The sequence below is a fragment of the Acanthaster planci genome, linkage group LG08 (genome assembly GCF_054643075.1).
Source record: "Acanthaster planci isolate LZ-2023a linkage group LG08, COTS_SCS, whole genome shotgun sequence".
In the NCBI taxonomy this organism is placed as follows: domain Eukaryota; kingdom Metazoa; phylum Echinodermata; class Asteroidea; order Valvatida; family Acanthasteridae; genus Acanthaster; species Acanthaster planci.
In genome coordinates, this window is record NC_141784.1 from 17,490,615 (window position 1) to 17,511,216 (window position 20,602).

At 41.9% G+C, this 20,602-nt stretch overlaps 1 protein-coding gene across 4 annotated transcripts in view; it reads right to left on the reverse strand.

Moving 5' to 3' along the window:
- LOC110987587 (uncharacterized) overlaps window positions 1-20,602 on the reverse strand; it is a 37,868-nt gene that overhangs the window by 13,393 nt on the left and 3,873 nt on the right. Inside the window, exons 3-5 of one of the 4 annotated variants that reach the window (XR_015426091.1) lie at window positions 20,126-20,208; window positions 17,719-17,870; window positions 2,883-3,065 (exon numbers count right to left, since the gene is read on the reverse strand). Coding sequence is in view for 1 of the 4 variants with exons in the window: in XM_087139604.1 (XP_086995730.1) it covers window positions 20,075-20,208 (134 nt within the window). In the remaining 3 variants the exon portion in view is untranslated. Of the gene's footprint in view, window positions 1-2,882; window positions 3,066-17,718; window positions 17,871-18,507; window positions 20,209-20,602 lie in introns of those variants that run through there. The other 3 variants (XR_015426093.1, XR_015426092.1, XM_087139604.1) reach the window with 3 other exon arrangements.

A 20,602-nucleotide genomic window follows, 5' to 3' on the forward strand; every position in this document is an offset into this window, starting at 1 on the left:
TGAAACACCACCAATTTCACACCAATATGTACTAGACAAGATCACTGCATTCACTGCACTTTGTACAGACTTGCCCTTGAATGTATTTGCTATCATGCCTTCCACTAGAATGATATGGGGGGGGTGAGTCTTAGGAGTGGGGGTTGGATGTGGGAATGCTGAAGTTGACATCGTAGCTTTCTGATGCCTTAAAACACTGCCACTGTTCACGTAACAAATTTTGCATCATTTCTCAGTAGTTTATCAACTTAACATTATCCAAAAATTAAAGAGAGACTAACGTAATTCCTGTAATTGGTGGTATTTCTGCTGTTGAATGTGAATAATAAATAAAAATCACATAAATGTGTTCTCTCCTCCTTTGATCCATTTTTGCTTGTTTGCAGAACATGTGGACTTTCCCGGTCCCCTCCCCCAGTGGCAGATCCAGGGGGCAATTGGGGAGGAGAATGGCAATTCACTTCTCTTCCTTCCAAGTGTGTAAAAGACCCCCAACATTTAGCCTCATCCCTGAAAACAGCCATGAAAGGTTACTTTAAGAAATATCCAAAACAAAATTGGGTTTAGGATCCACCCTCCAACCAAAGCAGAGGGGTTAAGCTTTTTCTCCCCTAGTCCAGAAAATGTTGCAGTTAACTTGTTGTGAGAAACTACAAAAAGAGAGACAGGCAATTAATATAAACTATGTCCTATGCAAAGATTCCTCAGTGAGGGAGAAACCTGACAGGTGACAGCCCTATTATAAGTCCAAATGCTAATAACAAGGTGTTTGTTCACAACATGTCACTCCAGTGTGGATTTTCTATGTCATCAGTTTGATTACGAGCCCGGTGTACGTGTGGACATGTTTGGAAAGTTAAACCTAACCAGTCCTGAGCAAGTTGAATGTATCTAGATTTGTTCTGCCTCCTCTTCCTCCTTTGGAAGGAAATAAAATGAGATCTCCACCCTAAAATGGCTGGCTTAAATTGACCTTCATGACCAGAAGGTCCGCTGACCTTTCCTCAGAATGAGGTCAAGAAAGAAAGGTTTTGCAATGCAGGCCAAATAACTGGAGCTGCCAAGCTTTGGCCTTGTCCTGGCAGTTTGTGGTTGCTGGTCAGTATAAACAGGCCCAAAATTGCCTGCACTGACTAAATCATGATTTACTTACTGTCAAATTCAGGCCTAGTATTAGGGCACTTTGTGGCAGGTGCCAATGGACTGAGTTGGTTTGTCAAAGGAGAAAAATGAGTGCTTTCAGCTGAACCGCAGTGCTAGATTGTTGGACAAAATGGAGCTCTTCAAACTGCTCTGTTTAGCAGTGGAGTGTGGGCTCTGTGACTGTTTTTAGGGGTGATTATCTTTGGATAGAAATAGCTTTAAAGGTTTAAAGGTTGAGCCACTAAAACTTGAAAAGAAAATGAAAGATAAAGCCCCATAAAAGTCTCTGATTTCTGATCAGGAGCTGGTTCCAAACATGGTGCAGCGGTGTGGCTTTTTTTTCACCCTTTTTTTTTTTTAATGATGTACAGTAACAGGCGATGTCCATTCCAACTGCATGTGCACGTAACTCCGGCTGCTGCCAACACTAATTGGACTGACCCCTGCACTTTCACTGTTTAAAAGCTTTTTCAGCTTGTACATAGGACATGAGATCACCTTGTTTGTCTGGTTCCCAAACGTAAATGTATAATACAGAAATGATGTCATCTGAAAAAGAGTGCCCAACTAAGTATATGGGGAACTACAGGGACTCCTTTACTGTACATATTACTCAACCGTTCCCCATCAAAAACATGTTAAAATTATGCAGTAGCAGGATTCCAGCTGATTAAGCAAGTTTGGCAGCTTTTGTGCATTGTTTTATACAAAAACTGTTTTATTTTGCTGATGCGCAGGTCTATAGCAACGCGCAAGGTGACCACAAACCAGAAACTTTGGGGGGGGGGCCTAAGGAAATGAGTTTAATTTGATATTTGTGTCTTCAACACCAGACAAACTTGTATTTTTCCCTATCTGTTTTAAGTGAGGATATTGATCACTCTTGTCCACCAGGCAGCTTATTTACTGGTCTGCAATCGTGTGGCAGTCAGAGGCACTGCATGGCTAGCCACAATGGCTTCCAATGATGGTACAATGCAGCATGCAACTTGGCCACTCACATGTACCTGCAGCTGGAAATCATGACACAGGTGTCCATGGGAGATTCTGAAGGCTAGCAAGCAGTTTCATGATTATATAGCCAAGTTATACATTCAGAGGCAGCCATTGCTCAAGCACGGGTCTGGCAGTTGCAGCCCCAAGTTCAAGAAGCGGCCAGGTTTATGCGTGCATGTGGGAGGGAAAGGGGGGACATGAGGCCTGTAGTGGTTAATGGGTTACAAATCCAGCAGGTGGTCAAGGAAATGTTGGGGCCTTGAGCACGTCACTTTACCCCTATGCACTTTGCCCCTCTACACACTGAACTACAAATGTCCCTGTCAGAGGCTCAATGGATGTGCATTGATATCTCCGACTGTATTTGGCTCTCATTGTGTCCTAATGAACAAGTACATAACTTCTCAAGTGAAATTTGAGATTGTCTGTATGATGGTAAGTGCTATGTAAGGATTGCAATTACGAAATCAGTGATGTTTTAACAGAGGCAAAGATACACCAAGTCTAATATGTACCCCAATTCGGAAAACACACCAACCTCTTTCAGAAAAAAAACATTGCACATAAAGGAACGGTATGTCTCTCCTTCAGTAAGGCTTTGATATATAGCCTGCCACAATAATGCCTCCCCCCTCCCATCTCTCGCCCAACAAATTATCACCCTACGAGCCAATTTACACCTCCAGTAGTCCTGCCTAACCACACATCCCCCCCTCCCCCTTCCAGCCAATCTAAAAATATACCTTTAGCCAATGCTTGGGGCAGAGGGTATGGTGTACCTACGCTCTTGAAGGGCGCACATTACAGTGGGCAGACCGGTTCCATCACCGCGACACATCTGCGGATTTCTGCCTTTAATCCCTCCACATCAGAGCTCAACTTTGCTTCGCTGGGACTGAATGTCAACACGGTAAATGATCACCTTCCTGTGGACATAAAACACAGATAAGGAAAATGAACAGGATGGAACATGGCTTTGTGTTGCAGATCGATACAAAATGTTCCATATATGGGATGACACATTTGAGCTTAAGTCAGTGTCTGGACAAGTTTTGTTTGCTCGACATTGTTCCTTCCTTAACCTAAAGCACAAATACACTATGTCTACCTCCAACTTGAAGTGAAGTTTTTTAGTTTCTGTAGAAGCCCCTTTTTTTGCCCCTTCCTCACCTGGAATGATCATTATATGTAAATAGGGCCCTGTGATGGTCAACTTCTATTTAAAACAAGGCACACTGAGAACAGGAGCTATGTGTTTAATATCTCCATGCTGAGAATAATAAGGACCTATCCTTTGATACTATGCTATGACAATACCCCTCAGGGTGCCATGCTTAACAGTAACCTATATGTAGTTACTCACAATGAACCTTTGCCACCATCTGATAAAGCACAGATTTTGCCTTGAAATCAAAGAGCTGTTCTATTCATCAACAAGGAACAAGTTTACGAGTAGCTGTGAATTGGCAACTACAAAGGTATATATACACATATACTTTGTCAACACTTTGCTTTTTAAAATTCTCAGCATGTTGGCCTGATTTCTGCTGGGGGCAGCATGGAATGCAGATACACTGTGTGACCAATCACTCATCACTGTGTGTTGCATCTGTAGTATCTTTGTAATGATAACGTTGCATATGCCCCCAAGGAGGAACATAACGTTCTAAACAAGGAAAAAGCAGAGCTTTGGGCAATCTTTAAATTTAAAGAGTGGCAGTCCCTCAATGTCTGCCAAATTGCTTAAAACCAGTGCAGTACTGCTGCAGCTGTCACTCAGGTTGGATCTCTACTGTGACACTGCACAGTGTCTGCACAATGTCTGCTCTCCCAGCACCGATCTCAGCTATGCAGCGTTTACACAGGCTTCATAGCTGGGAACCTTGTCTCTTAGTAAAGTACTGGTCCTGCTGATTCTACAACTGTGAATCAATGGACCCTACTTACTAGAGTGTAGGCCTAAACTGTGCTGCTCAACCAAGTGAGTGACACACATGCAAGAGGGCTGCATGGGATTGAAAACTCACAGGTCTTGTTCAGCCATCAAACACACATCCATACACTATTCTAGAGGTTCCAGTTTTAAATCTGACTCCCGTCAATTTTCCTGATCATCTTGGCACTGATACCAGTTTCATTTAGAATCCTTTGATAGATTATAGGCCTGCACTAGGATACAGCAATTGGTAGAGTACCAGTGCAGTATTCTAGTGCTCTTAAGTTCAAATCTTACCCTAGTACATTTCTTAAATATAACACTGATCAAATTGAACCGCACCAGTCAGTTAAGCAGTAGTTCTAAATTTTAGTGGTATCATATTCGAATCTCACTCCAGTAACCACAAGTCTAAACATAAAATTGATTAAAACTGCAGCAAGTGAGTTTCCTATGGGAGTGTATTTCACACATGAAGCAAGAGTACAATATATTCTAGGGTCATGAGTTTAAATCAGATATCAGTTTTCTTTGTTCATTCTCTAAATCAAGTGAAAGTGTTCAGTCAATTTCCCCTTGTGGTTTACATGACAGTTTCCAGAGTGGTGGAAATCCCCCAAGAACAATAGAGACAGGATCCTATGTCAGGCGCAGTACCTGCATTGGCTGTTGCTTCCTGGGTGAGTAATCTACAATTACTACCTTTGCGTTGTCCGGTGTTTCTTCCAACATTTGACAATGCTCTATGCATAAGTAACCAGAGTATCAGAACAAAACTAACAGGGATAACGATCATTGCTGAACAACCTTCCTTGACAATGGAGTTGGTATAATAGAATGACACCATAAAAACTTATGCACAACATAATCCAGCTCTAGCAACTGAATAGTTCTCATAAAGTTATACATCACACATATCAATTAACCTACTTCATTCCACACTCCTCAAGGGGTGGCTTGTATCAAATTTATCTAATCTTCCCCCCTTTCTTTTCTGGACAACTTGTTGGTCATATAAATGTGAATGCCTGGCCTCTCATTGTGCCATGAGCTAGCATATGTGTGAGGGAGTAAGGCTAATCAGTCAGTGCCAAGGCTGTGGTGGAGTCCATCCATTACAAGAACAATCACAGGTCCAGTCACAAGACACAGGTTGAACAAAGGAATGGTTTTAGTGGCTGTTTGCTGGAGCATTGCTACAGTGACCTGGCTTAAGACGGGGGCGGCTTGGGGTGGACTTGTGACCAATGCCTTGTATGCAGGGACTTGGTATGGACTCGACTACAGCCCAAGCCAGACCTAGAAATAAACCCGGAAAACAAAGAACCTGTGAAATTAACGTGAATTTGAACTTGATTACATCTCATGTCTTCGCTGAAGACTTCGCCGGGGAGGGGGAACCAGTGTCCCCCCCCCGACACTTTTTCAATGGGGGGGGCATGGCTGTCCCACTTTTTGCAGGCCCTATAATGGGGTGGGTCTTAATGCATTGGCCAATTAATGGCCGGGTAGGTATGTAAACACGGGTGTATCTGTGAGTGGAAATTTGAACAGACCAAAATAACTTCCTTTGATACACATGTTGACATACCTTGTGATGGTGAAGTGTTAAGCTAGCTCCTGTGGGAGTTACATTTGTTTCAAGAAATGAAGTTACATTTGAATATTTTCCAGACAGATCAATGGGAGTACCCCTACCCAGGTCTAGATGGTCACAATGATAACTGCCGACTATGCATTAATCTAATTCCTCCATGATCTAATTGGAGTTTCGTGCAAACACACCACATCCCCACAGGGCAAATACTTGATAGTCAATTTCCAACATTTTGATGAAACAGTAAAGGACCGTGCATTTGCGCCACGTTAGAAGGGCCGGACAATTAAATTACGAATCTCCTTAAAGACCAAATCAAAAGATTAAACCGATGAAGGATGGAAAGTGGCATTTCTTCCTGTCCTTGGACAAACATTTGGACAGCTCTGAGCCCCGTTTTCCTTCCCTAGAATGGTTGTCACCCTCACCTGCAAACAGACAGACCGGTATGGGATCAACTGGTGAATTGGTCTTGACTCCTCGACCTGGAACAGCTAAGGCTCCATGGAGAGACATTGTCAACGGGCATTTCCCCCCTCAAAACGGAGCCACTCCACCACTTCAGACCTCTGCACCCACGCAATGTCCAGGCTGGAGGGGGGAGGGGAGGGGAGGGGGAAGGGGAAGGGGTAGCCTATCTTCCTGTGAAACGTGTCAAGTTTGATTGGGATGAGGGCAAATAACAATGGGGAAGGGAAGACAGTGGCTGGGTTAAGATGAAAGTTGCTGCCAAGGCACTTTGTGCAATCTCATCCATCTGTGACATGGAGGCATACTTTGAGTGGGTTGAGGGGCGGGCCAGCCATCACTACAGTAGGGGACCATTTCTTTTGTCGGGACAGTCGGGAGCAAGTTGTTTCTGGTCCTCACAACATCTACATTTCATCTACTGTGTAGTCCCCACAACTATATACAATGTACATGTGTACATGTGTTCTTCTGTGGACAGGCCTGCAGAGCTTAGGTGACAATGTTTCATTTCCTGTATCCTTTCCCATTCTGTCTTTCTGTTTGCCTACACGAGGCACATAATTCAAAATGACACATCAGTTACAACTGGATTTATTCAGTTTCAGTGACTCACATGTTTGTTTTGCAGGTGAGACTATTTAGGAAACACATTAAGTATTATGCTCTACGAGGGGCCAGATAATACTTGCTTTGAGGTTCCGAGTAAGAACAAATCTGTACACATTACGAGGAAGCTATAACTGTCAACATCATGAGATTCACTGGGCATGTGGATGAAGAACGTGTATAAATAGATGCACGTTATGCTATCCTATGCTGTGACAGAATTAGGTTCAAACTTAGGATAACAAAGGATTAGTGGGCGGCTGTGGCCCAGGGTGTTCCACTGTATTTCTATATTTCAATGAACCTGGATCAGGCATGCAACTTGGACCTTGACAAAAATGAGGAAATTCCAATCTTTACAAGACTTTGTACAATGTTTTTCAATTTTTAATGGTATGAGTGTGAGGTGAAAAACGAGGAAATCAGCTGATCCCGAGGAAAAGTTGTATGCCCGCTGGATCTGGCCCGCATCCCATGAACAATTAGTCACAAAGCCCTAACTCGCCCTAGACTGGGGATAGGTACAGAAATACAATCCTAGGAGCTCCCAAACTGTAAATATTCTTAAATTTGAAATTGAAAAAACAAAATCAACCATTTTACTGTTAAAACTTTGCTGAATGCTCTGAAAAACAAGCACTGCACTTCAATGTGGAAAGGCAACAATCTTGTCATATTAAGTTGGTCTGTAAATGTTGCTCCATCAACTTGATATCAAAGACGATTTCTCAGATTTTGGTGTCAAGAGGGTTTAAGGGAATGGGATCAACATGTAACTGCTGAAACAGCCCTGTGGAGAGATTCACTGATGAAGAAAAATCCACAAACAAGTCCACTGAAGAGGTTCCAATGATGGCAAAAACTGTACATGTTTATATCACCGTGAATTTTCAGGGCTTTTAATAGCAAACGTAACAAGGCACGAGGTCTCTCCCAATGGCTAAGATGATATGAATCTTGCACGTGTTTTTTTTTTTTTGCACAAAGTGCAAAATGTAGTTCAAAAATCCTGAAATCTGGAGAAATCCTGGCAGTGTGGGGGAGAAGTTCCATTTCACTTATTCCTTTTCAAGCAAGACTCAATTTGAAACTGTACATGTACTTCCTCATCGTGCTGATGTGCAATAACCCAAATTGATGTATCTCTCACAAACTGTTGAATCATGACGCTGTTTTCACATCCGATTGTGAAGTGGGGGGGGAGGCATTTGGCAAAGTTCAGTGCCATGTGCCAACTGCCCTGACAAGTGACTAATTAGGGTATCACAGGCCACACGCCTTGCACTGCAAGCGGCTTGAAAATTGTTCCTGACAGCATATGGTCCCCTGTACATGCACGGCTGTCCCCGCTGCTTAAAGCTGAAGACATGTTAACAGGTCCCTGGCTTAGAGCAAAGTGCTAGGGACTTAAGCACTGGTAAAACTATAAAACTATTACCAAGTTATTAATTAGGTCAGTGGGAATACCAGGGGTTTATATTGTCTCTGCCTAGGACTTGTAAAATTATCACTGGAGCACTGCAACAGTGGAGATAAGGGATTCTTTGGCGAGTCCATTTTGTCTTTGTTTATACCTGGGTGTGATGCTTCAGTGATGAGATTAAAGAGTTGAAGAGGGAAACAAGGCTAAACTTGAGTCTGAGCCAAAACATCCGCTTTTCTACAAATAAAACCTAAACCAAATGCCTAATACGCACCATGACTGTAACCTAATGCTCAAAGTAACATTGCGCACAGCTGAGCACAGGATTCAATGGCCAAATGTGACTGATGTACACCAGCACCCTTTTTTTTTCTTTTACACTAGGTTTTGCCTTTCAACTTACATGTATGATATAGATATATATATTCACACTTTATTCACAGTGTGGTCTGAAAATTGTGAAAAAACCACACGCTTAAGACGGTAGGATTCGAACCCACAACAACCTGCTTATTTGTGTAGATGTCTTAACCTCTTGACCACAGAGTTTGCCAAGAATTGGTGGCTAGCTCGAATCCATTGCAGCAGCGGGTACTGCAAGTAGTCAATGATATTGATAACTTTTCCCCTTCAATAATGACACCAAAGCGTGCCTCGGACCAAAGGCTAATTTACACCAGAGCTGTTAATAGACAAAGTTGAGTGTCTCAATTGTTAGAACTGAAATAGTGAATGATGCGTCAGTGCACATGGATAATTACACACGATAGCTGCATGCTGTACTCTACACATAATAAACAGCCATTTTGGTTCCAAAGTCTGCAGTTGGCGCTACTCTCTCAAAACACAGCTTTGATTTATGCCATCACAGGCTGCCCCTCAGTTTGACGACAGAAGATTGCATTCAATGTGCGCTGCATCCGAGATTTCGCGATTACACATTTGTACTGCCCTCTTGCGTTGAGTTGACCTGATGTCACGTACTACCGCAGCATCTGTGTAGTGGGTAGTTATTAATAATTAAACTGTGAATTGTCACACGTTTACTATTTGTATCAACTGTGAATGAAAAATCACATGAAACCGAGTGAAAGCTGCGAAACTGCTCTTCGTTTTAGGTTCTTTTTTGACATTATGATAGGTTTTTCTCTTTGTGAAGGAGAAAATTCATGTGAAACCCAACATATGTTGTTCAACTTTCGAAACGTATCTCACTCGGGACCCTGAGCAGGGCAGTTGCAGTTCTAAAAACTGAGTTTCCGTAACCCTGTTTGAAAAGATGAAGGACACAGGAGGAGTTGCAATTCTGGCACAAGTGTTGAATGATGGTCGCCAACGAGTCAGACGAACAATGGAAACATTCCACAAATGCCAGGTTGTTGCCGGCATCTTAGCCGTATAAGCAGGGCCAGTGATATCCTGACAATACTTGTAGTTTTTTGCTTGCAATGAAATACAAATTATTGCTGTGCCCAGGAAATACAGAGAGAAAAATCCCTGATATTAGATCTACATTTGCCATCGTAAATAAACTTTTCAAATTTGGATACACTGTTCCATTATCCATGCAAAGTTTGTAATTTTATTCTCCTCCATCCAATACACCAGTGTTCAAAGACTTGGTATGAATTTGGCTAAGACTGGTCAACAAAATGTTGACTTTTACTTGAAAGCTAAGTTCCTAAGTAACAAAATGTGCTATTTCATCACAGGGAGTGATCTTGAAATCTCATAAAATAGGCTTTTGTACAAATGCCAGGATAAAAAGAATTTAAACAAAACACAAAATCTTGAAAACAACCAGGCTTTTTATTCCCAAAATAACTCCAGAAGAAAGAGCTCATTAAGGGCAATGACTGCACATACAGATTTAGGGCACACAGCGTAAGCATTAAATTTGATGCTGTCGTGAGATCATACCAAGCACCAACAAATGCCTGAATATTCAATTTCCTAAACCTCAGTGCACAAAGTTTTGAGGATGCAGATTACCAGCGACAAATTGCAGCAGCGTTCATAGGGTACCAAGGGTTTTGTGACTGTGAAACAGATGGTGTGTAGCAAGCGTTTGCCGCACTCTGGCTACGGACATACCAGGCATGCCAGAAAGCGGTAATTGGCCAGATGTTACAGCCCGGGCAGTTCAAACTCCTTCTGTGTCCTTCCTCCATGCTTGGATTTAGTGCTCATTTAGTTCAGTAGGCACTATCACTGCAGAAAGGACTAAGCCGCACATTACTGCACTCAGTTTTATCATCCCCATGATGCTTCCATGCTGATGTGCACATCAACATTTACAGTGTTCTGTTAAATTGATTCACTTTCTGTACTTGTAGTTAAGATTCAAGTGACACATGAATCAGCTGGAAGGGCGGAGTAATACTGGAAAAAATCCTTCACGCTGAAATTGTGAGCTTGAATCTACAGGTTCCAGTTTACTCACAAACTTTTAGTTATTTCAGCATTGTGCCTCAGACTTTCAGTGCTAAACTGGAACAATGTGATTTTGAAATGATCATTGCAGGCAGCATTGAGAATAACTAACAGAGTATACAAGCTGTTTTCTTAATTCAAAAATTACATGAAAGTGCCAACAGCCATAAAAGACATGGTCAAAATTCCTCTCCACTCAACAGACACCCCTTCATTGATAATGGATGAGTCTAAAACTTTGTCAGCCAATGAGGAGTACTGAAAGGACAGAATTCACCCTGGAACACAAATGTAAATCCTGGCTGTACCATTTGAAGTCCTTTCAGGGGAGGTAAGAATGATAATTATGAGGCATAAAAAACAGTAAAATGTTCCATCCAACAAAGTAGCTGTTGGTTGGTTTGTACAGAGTAAGCTTTGATATAAACATTCCATTTAACAGCAGCATACAGTGTCCTGAAATCTCATGATTACCATTTGGCAGCCTTTGATTGACTGATCAATTTTTGCATACGCTGGAATAACAAGGAACTGGAAATGACACATCAGCAAGATTATACACAGCTGTTGTTAACAGCATCACAAAAACTTGTTCAACACGAAAAGAGAGTGCTCCCCACAATGTCCACTGTACATTCAGAGCTGATGAAAGATCTTCCAAGGACCAGAAACACAAGGAAGTATTTAATGGATACCCTTGACTCAAAAGAAGTGCCGGAAGTTTCATGTGACACACCGCAAGTTCAATCTGCATTCCCTCCCTCCTCCCTGTCGTTTCATCTTTCAGGTAAAAAGTGCAGACTGAGATCCTGGTAACGGCGGTGAGGTCATCTGACGGGGATAAAATTTCTTCGTCTCTCGGGAGAGGTAAGGGGAAGTTGGTCTCATTAGAGTCAAATTATGGGATGAGAAAAATTGGATGCATCATCTGTGGGTTCATCCAGAGCTACCTGTTTGTCAGTTTTGTAATTCAGCACTCATGTAACACACTACTTTGCATCAGGTGAAAGTGTCAGCCCTTTGTGCATGCAACAGAAAACCCATAATGATGGAAGAGAGTGGCCTACTTAGAGGATTTTTATAAAGGATTTTGATTGGCTATCAAATAGCCACATGATATAAAAGGTCATCTGCATGCAACAAACACAGGCTCTGTTATAAACGTACAAACAATCAGTATTATTGCAATGGAAATACAAAATAGTGTTTTCCCTTAATGCCCTACGGTACTTTCAAGACATCTTGAAAATTCGTCTTGAACTGTCAACGGCCATCTTGTGTTGAGCCAGGCTGCAGACAAGGACCCCACCTTAAGTGCATCATCAGCCACACCCATCATTAAATTATTAAGTTCAAGTCATAGCTATTAAAGGCCTGTTCCCTAAGGAAATAACAGTTTCCAGCTCACAACCGCAGCTCTGCTGGTTGAAGGAGGTTTCAAATACAAACTTTGAGGAAAATCTTTCACAAAAACACTCCAATACCATTTCCATTATGAACAACATTTTTAAACAGTAGACTGTGAGAAATACAACATGGCGTTACAAACGGAAAAGTAACTGTGGTCGTCTCTACACTCTCCCACAGAGGTCAGTGGAACTTGGGTAGAGTACATGAAGGACATTTGGGCCCCCTGAGGAGGGCTCCCCTGTCGGGCATGACACACTGGGTGGCACCGGGGCACATTGGGGGTTCCCACAGCCACCAAGTTCCCCCTAGAGTCGTCCTTAATCATTGCCAGCGAGTTCCTAAATAGCCAGCCTGGAGCCAGAAGAAATTAGCCATTGGCGGAATGAAAAGTTCCTATTGCCGCTGCTCCATCAATGTTTAATCCTTGGTTTCCTCCGGAAGGAAACCAGAAGTCTAAAAGATGATACCAGGTTGACAAATATTGAGTTCCCCCTCAATGAAACGTTTGAAACCGGGCTCGATTCAAGACAGGAAATGACCTATCTGTTTGAAGAGAGAAAAATTAATAGTTGCTCAATTAGCTCACTGAAAGTGTACGTGGGATGGGTGAAAGGATGTACCATATATCAGAGAACATGAACTCCTTTTTTGGGGGGGGGGTTTGTGCTCTCTTGAGGTCTTTCAGGAACTACTCTGTTACACAGATTAGCAGGAGATACCTATTCTTGCATGTTTGCTGCAAACAGATGTGTGTGTGTGGGGGGGGTGGTGGAAAAAAAAGAAAGAGAGAGCTGGAACTCAACAGGCAGGTAAATAGGGATGAGAGTTTCACATCCCAGCAGTTGAAATTCACTTATCGTCAAACTAATGAAACCACCCGGCAGAAAATCAGTTTCAGATTTCAGGCCACGATCTGCTGTTTCATTACCACATCCAGACAGGTGTACAGGAGCTGTGAATGTTGCTAGAAATACTTCAAAGGAAATGATGCATGAGAACTGCTTCATTTCTACGCTTTGCAAGTACTGCCTCCGATGCTCATTATAGATGGGGAAAAGGGAACAAAATTGGAGAAAAAAAAATTTTCTGTGGGGAGGATTAAGGTTGATTGATTTTGTACCTGGTGCTTGAACCCCTGTATCTTTTAATAGCAGTGACGTGGGAGTTGTTCCAGGAGGTGTGATAAACTATTCACAGCTTTCTGCAAACCCCACACCCTACAAAACGTGATGGGCTTCAATCGGTGGGGGATGTGGGGGGGCGGAGACATGCCCCCACTTTTTAGGAGGAGGGATATATCATTTGTCCCCTGCACTTTTTTCCAGGGAGTAAGGCTACACATGACTCATATTTAAGATAAAAATTATTTGGAAATGAAATAAATCTTGCAAAAGCATTTATTACAAAAAGTGGTCACACAGTGTCCACAAAACATCTAGAATCCAAAATTTCCCCAGGCCCTCAAGCAGGCGCCAGATCCCACGATGTTAGGACTTCGTGTTTCAGGCTCACGTTAGTTCTTATCAGGGATGTATGTCCCCCCCTCCACTTTTGAAAGCAACTGAAGCCCATGCTGGCAACCTTAGACTAGAGGTCAATTTCATTGAAATATGTACAGGTGGACCAATGGGATAACTGGGGCATGGCCAAGGCACGGGATGTGCCCAGTAGAAGTGTGTTCCCCCCCACCCACTTGGTGCCCCTCCCCTTACAAAGTTTGACATTTTGAAATGTTTACAGCATACATGTATGTACAAGCCACAGAAAACTTGCTTTCAGTGCCCCCTGAAAGAAAAACTGCGTACCTCTAGGTGATCCCTCAGAAATCTCATCTTAGTCATGTCACTAGAGGAACACAGATAAATGCAAGTGCTATAAATGTCCGAATGTGCACTGAAGAATTTGACCAATCACATTATGGGGAAGGACGAATCGACGGAGCCCAGAGCAGCCAATTAAATCTCAGGTATTAAGGTATTAAGTCTAAGGTGCTCCTTGATGCATCTTGCATGCCTAGTGGGGTAATACTGCCTCCTTTGCAAGTAATTCCTAATTGATACATTTTTGATACTTATTCTGTGCACTGAGGATGATGCTGTATAGTCTTTCCTGAGACGTGGTAAAGGACCCATGCACATTGGATTCACGACGGGGAGAGACTTAGTTTCTTGTCCCCCCCCCTTGAGAAACGGTGTGGTAAAAAAAGGAAAAGGAACCAAAACAGAAAAATAATTAATTCACATGAAAATACCTCAAAATAGACTCCCCTCCTTTGTTGATGATTTGTCAGCTTCCTGCTGAGAGCTTTGTCCCTTATTGTCAATGCCTGTGGGTACAGTCCACTAATTCAATCCCAATTGAAAACAGTGTAAAATCGGCACTGTTCAGGGCCCAATAATTAACATGCATACCAACATCCCTGAGATTTCTGGAACACAAATTAAATTGTTGCCTGGTCCCTAATCTTTCAATTTCTTTTCATTTTTTTTGTTGGTGAACCAATTACATTGTGAATTATTCCCACAAAACAAAATCACCCCCCAACAAGTGATTTTTCCAAAGTCTGATTGCAGCCACCTTCAACTTTCTCAGACATTAGGACCATTTTTCAACCGTCGTTTTGAGCCATTCTGCTCTCATATGAAAGATCAAAGACCCGGGGAGTTGATCCAGGCAACGATTTACACCTCACCATTTTTGAGGTGGCAAACAATCTCCTTTATCAAAAGACACTGTGGAGGCACTTTTAATGCTAATGAGCTGGCCAGAAATCCTCACTTGAATTAGAGGACTGCACCCCCATGTCCTCACATTTGATGTGAAGTGTGCAGGGCTAATGTGGGCACGAACCTCCAGCATCTCATTAGTGGGGGGAACACACAGCAGTGCACACTTCAGTTTGCCAGTCCATCCACAAAACTACACACGCCCACCCTAAATCTCTCTGAAGTGTTGCACCAGGCCAACAACTAACTTCACACTAAATAAGAATCCAATTACACCTCCCACACAGGCAGCCCTTGGACAGGTACAATTCAGTTGGGACTAGGGCTAAGGCTAGAGAGGCTCTATTTCAAAATCAATCATTGTACACCAGCCTAAAGCCAAAGGTTCTAGTGTTCCAAAAGGTACGTCTGGCAATAGCAAATGCCCCATCTTTGGGTTTATTATGAGATCGAGGAGCACAAAGTTTCATGAAATTTTCACTTTGCAAATTCCGAGCGCAATAGGACTTAATGATCAAGTCCATCATATAAGCTGGTGTTTTGGTCTGCAACACCATGAAAACAACAACCAATATCTTGAACTGCAAATATGCACGTACTGGAAGCCAACGCAAATCTGTTAGCGAACTATTTGATCACTCAGTTTAGGAGAGAAAAATTTCAATAACTGAGTATCATCAGCAAACCCATAACCACTAATTATGTAGTTATTGACGACCTAAAAAAAAAAAGTGAAATTGAATAAGCCAGAGAAAGCATGAGGCCTAAACATGAACCCTGAGGAACCTCAAACTTGACACCAATACATTCAGATAAAACTCCTGAAGCAGAAACCCTTTGCTGATGATGACAACCAAGAAAGTACAGTGTTGCCAAATCCAAACTTGTTCTCCATAATTCGCAGTAACACATTATGGTCAACTGTATCAAATGCAGCACAAAGGTCAAGTAACACCATCATAATGACCTGGTCCTGTTGATTACCCATACATTGGAAGATATCCAAAGTAATTCTGCAAAGCATGGTCTGTGAAACTGCCCATAAGCTGACCAATGCACTGCGTATGTGCAGTGATTTGATCTGATTTGATCAAAGTGATTCTTTGTCAAAGGAACTACCACTGCATGTTTCCATGCATAAAGTGAAAACACCGTTTCTGAAGGAACAATAATTGACGTTAGATGTAATAATAGGAAGTAGCACATTAATACATTCCTTCAACAACCACGTCGAAATCGGATCACTCATACACTGTTTTAATTAAAGGAGCTTCCAATATGTAACACTTTTCCAACTCCATATTAACAGCTGTAAACCAATCCAGATTTTTCTCAACACTTATTACTCTATATGAAACGTCATCAAAGGAAGTTTGACTCATTCCTAATTTTAATGATTTCACCAATAAAATAATGATGGAACTTATTAGCCAGATCACTTTCAGAACAAGTCGGAAATTCAAGGCTTCTGTCAGGCTTAAGTAAAGAATTAATAATGACATACAATTTCTTTTGATGACCATGGCAATCGTTAATCTTACTAGAGCAATATTCCTCATTTTGTTCAAATTTTGAATCACAAATTTGCTCTTTGAAAAAACATTTCTCCGAAAAGGTTGCTCACTATTCTTGCACAAAAATGAATTGCCAAAGATATCAAAATTTAGACAGCAAAACATTAAATTTCATAGCAGTTTTTTGTGCACAAATCAATGCAAGATTGCAGTTCAGTGCCTGGGATGGCATCAGTTTTGCTCGTATGCAAAGTGGTATTAGCAGAAAAATAAAAAAAGGCTCCAAAAATTGAAAATAAGGTTGATTGAAACACAATAGTGTTGTAGTAAAAACACTGTATTGCAAGGTCCCTTTAAATCATTCTTCTAATCCAAACCAGCAAATGAGGAACTAACAGAATCTGCAGTAAAAGATTTCCACAGTCTTGGAAATTTGGTACATGTGATATCCAATACAACATACAAGACGTCTATCTTCCGTTGCTCTCTCCCATACAGGCATGCACAGAAATCAATTTCTCAGAAGTTTGACAGCCAGATAGGACTCTGTTCTGAGACTCCTTTTTTCGTACTTACAGACCTATGTTGCATCTTGCAATGCAGGGAAGAGATTTTTTCCCCATCATTGCTAGCAGCAAGAACCAGGCTCAGAGGCAAAACGCTGCGCTATCACAACATACAGGAAATCTATATGCGGTGACAGCTGAAGAGGTTTTACATGGTAAGAAAAAAATGTTACACAGCAGCGATGGAAAATAGTGACAGTCGTTACTGGTAAGACTAGTTAGCAGGACTGTCACATAGCATTTGAAGATGATTTGGTACATGTTCCTTTCAATTATTTCTTTCAGTTCATGAAAATAAAGAATTAGTTAATTGTGCTTTACAGTCTAAAAAAAAGGGGGCATGTGAAAAGACAAAGTGGTGTTGCAAGGTCTGGAAAAAAGCGTTCAAAAACAGAACCACGGCTTTCAAGTCTGGACAAGATATTGAATGTTAATGGATTCTACCTTTTTTCATGTGGCAATAAAATCATTGAGCTCCACCTTTTCCCCTAAAACCCCCCAAAGACACACTCAACATCTGCTGTCTGCAAATGTACGAATGGAATGACAACACTTTTTTCCGATTTAAATTTGTCTTGGATAGCCCGAGTGAAAAGTGCTAAACCACTCTCCTTTCTCATGCTAAAGCACTCCATGTGGGGGAACGAAAAGCTGAGAGAAAGAGACTTTTAGGTGTAACTATAAACAGGAGGCCTCACTTAATTTTGAAGATATTCCCCATGACAACGAGGAATGGATTACGTCAAGTAGCAGTAGGTCCTGGATTAACAGATTAGGGATGTGATCACACAGCACTGCACAGTATCTCAACAAGTGAGGGGCAGAATTAACAGAGATGTTCACCAATCGGCACAGGCATTCACTTAGCATAGAAATTAATTAACAAAAGTAGCTTACCAATCAACGTGTCATGTACATGTGTGTACTGTGTATTTCTTGTGGGTGGTTCCCAGCAGATTTTTTGCTAAGCTGATGAGTTTGCTACGCTGTAAAGGCCGTATCCAAAACAAGACTGCTGAGCTATGGCTACTTCTGTTGTCAGCGCATCTCTGTGTATTTTCAAAGGAGCAAAGACATCAAACTAATTCCCTTTAGACAACAGATTAAGATGCAGCCATTTTCTGTTGAGCAGCTGTATAAACTGGGCCAAGCATTTCAAAAACTGAAACAAGTGGCCAGAGAAAATCATCTTCTCCTTAATGAATTGTAGATCATGTGACATAAATTATTTAGTGTAAATGGTGAGACCATGGGTTATACCCACGTGGCTTCTTACACACAGAAAGAACGTAGCACACCACGAGCACATATAGTAGGACGTTGACGGCTCTTCACACAAACACGCAATTTGGATAAATACCAATGAACGTAAACACCAGTGACATCTTGTCTTCTGTCACGTGAGGAAATATAAGTTATGGTGAAGCTTCTGTGGGTTATCAAATGATCAAAGTAATTGGTAAGACACACAGGATTGTCTGTTTATGTGAGCGTGAACTAAGGCTGAGTGTAAAAACCTCCCATTGCATTTTCACTTAGCAACGACTTGTACACAGAGTTTAAAAGGGATATTCGGGCATGATATAAAACAAATAATGAATGTGTCACAGTCATGCAAGGGAAAGAATTCTTTCATTTGGTAACAGACTAAATGTCTCATTCCACTTGGCTTTGCTTCGTGAAATAGGCCATTAGTATCTGTTACCTCAGGAAATTATTCCGGCAATTGCACTCACATTCATCATTTGCATACTCCCATGAGGTTAGATCTCCAAGAAACACTTGATGACTGGAATCACAACTTTCAAAATGCTTTCATTTTGGAGGGGATGTTGCAGAGAGTACAGCCAACAGAATTTTTTTCCTTCTCTCTCAGTGGCTATCCCTACAGTGGCAATGCACATTTGTAACATTCTGCCATGGATTTAGTGGAATTCCACCTGGCGCCAGTCGGCTCAGCAGTAATTCCCTCACGTGTGTATGTGTGTGGTAGTATAGCCCCGAGACAAATCAGGTGCGTCCTTAAAGAGGCAACCTTCTCCTTGCCTTCCCCTTAGAGAGTGAGCCAATCTATGCCATTGCTACAGCAGAACCAATTTTTGTCTGATTTTTCTCCCATTGGCTAGGGAGACTACCAATGAAATTCAAACTGGGCTGCATTTTTCAGTGTAAGGTTAGGCAGGGGCACTGTTGCTGCTTGTCCCCCTTTAAAATGGGGGAGGGGGCTGTTGGAATCTTGGCTTTATCCCTGCTTTTGGGCTTCAGTTTCAAGAAATTTAGCCTCTCCATTTGAGAGCCTTTTAAAGCTCAGTGCATTTCCAGGTTTGCTACAGAAATGTCTGATTGTCTGATATGAGGCCAAGGTTTGGAGGATCTTTACGTGGTTCCAAGAGTAAACGTGTGGAACTATTTGTTGAGATTGGAGACGGAGATAATGGGCCGAGATTCAGAAAACCCCAAGGTGTCCCAGGATTACACGCAATCACGTGCTTGGATTCATGCACTGCCATGAATTATGGTGGGCTCAGATGTAAGCTGGTAGCATCACATTTTTAAGGCCAGCCTTGTGAAACCTTCATAAGCTTCATCCCTGGGCTATGGGGCACAGCACCATTAAAGTAATGTCAAAGATGATTTTTTTTCTTCTCCTCCTGGAAAAGTTTGAATTCAGATGAATTCACAGATTTTTGCAGAACAGGTAGATGGAAAATAACCCTAGCAACACTAGTACATGTACTTCAAATCAATGGCAAACTGAAAGTGTGAACGGTAGCTTCTATTTCTTATGTTTGAAGAAATCAGCACATTTTAGGTATCGTTGATGGGTTTGTGGTAAGAGTTCATTGCAAGTTGTTACTTCAAAACTGACATGAACAGAATTATCAACGGTACTCAATTATTAAATAAGTTACAAGCAAAAGTATCAGTCAACAGAATGTTTAAGATATTAGAACGTTTAATGAGGCAGGAACTGAAAGTTTAGAAAGCACATAGAAAATGACAAAAGAAACTCTTCTACTCTGTTTGTACATTCCACTCAGGTTTTTCTCAAATTACCAAAGCACAAGGGCCACTGTAGTCAACCATGATAATTACTTTCGAGTGCCAACTTTCTTAGAACAGCAACAAAGTAGACATCCTTACAAGTGTGATCTTCTTTTGGAAGAGCTGGTAAGTGTAAACAGTGACTCCCAAGGGATAGTAACATTTTTGGCATGATAGACTCTCCTCTAAAAGCTTAACAGCCTCCCCATCACCTATGTTTGGCCTCTGTCACCCCGTGCCACACTAGGCAGAGGATCACCTGTGGGGTCAGTCTAGGGCAGCTATGTTGAAAGCCCGCTGATGATCCCACTAGAGGTAGAGAGGCGCCAGCAGGACTGTGCCCTAGACCAGGGAGGAAAGAGTAGGTATCAGTGGAACTGTCACAACAGTGAGCCAGGGGGAACCGGGTGCAAATCTCGGCCCTGGCCGCTGGGCAACCCAAGAAGGCAAGCAAGAGAAACAAAATGTCCAGCTGGATCCCAAGCAAAACAAACTGGGGGTTGATTGAGGACGATCTCATATGCACTTATTACAGATTATTAAGGAGGTGATCGAGTAAACAAGTGTGGTGTTTGGTGAAATAATTTGCCGCTCTGTCTGCTCAAATATTTGACAAGTCAGCTGGAGTTTGAGTGAAGGTTTGAGCATCTCTCTTGAATAGCTTCAAAAGGAATGAATCATTAAAATCTGGCTTGTCAAATGTGCTGCCCATGACATGTTCAATGCTGTAAAATTG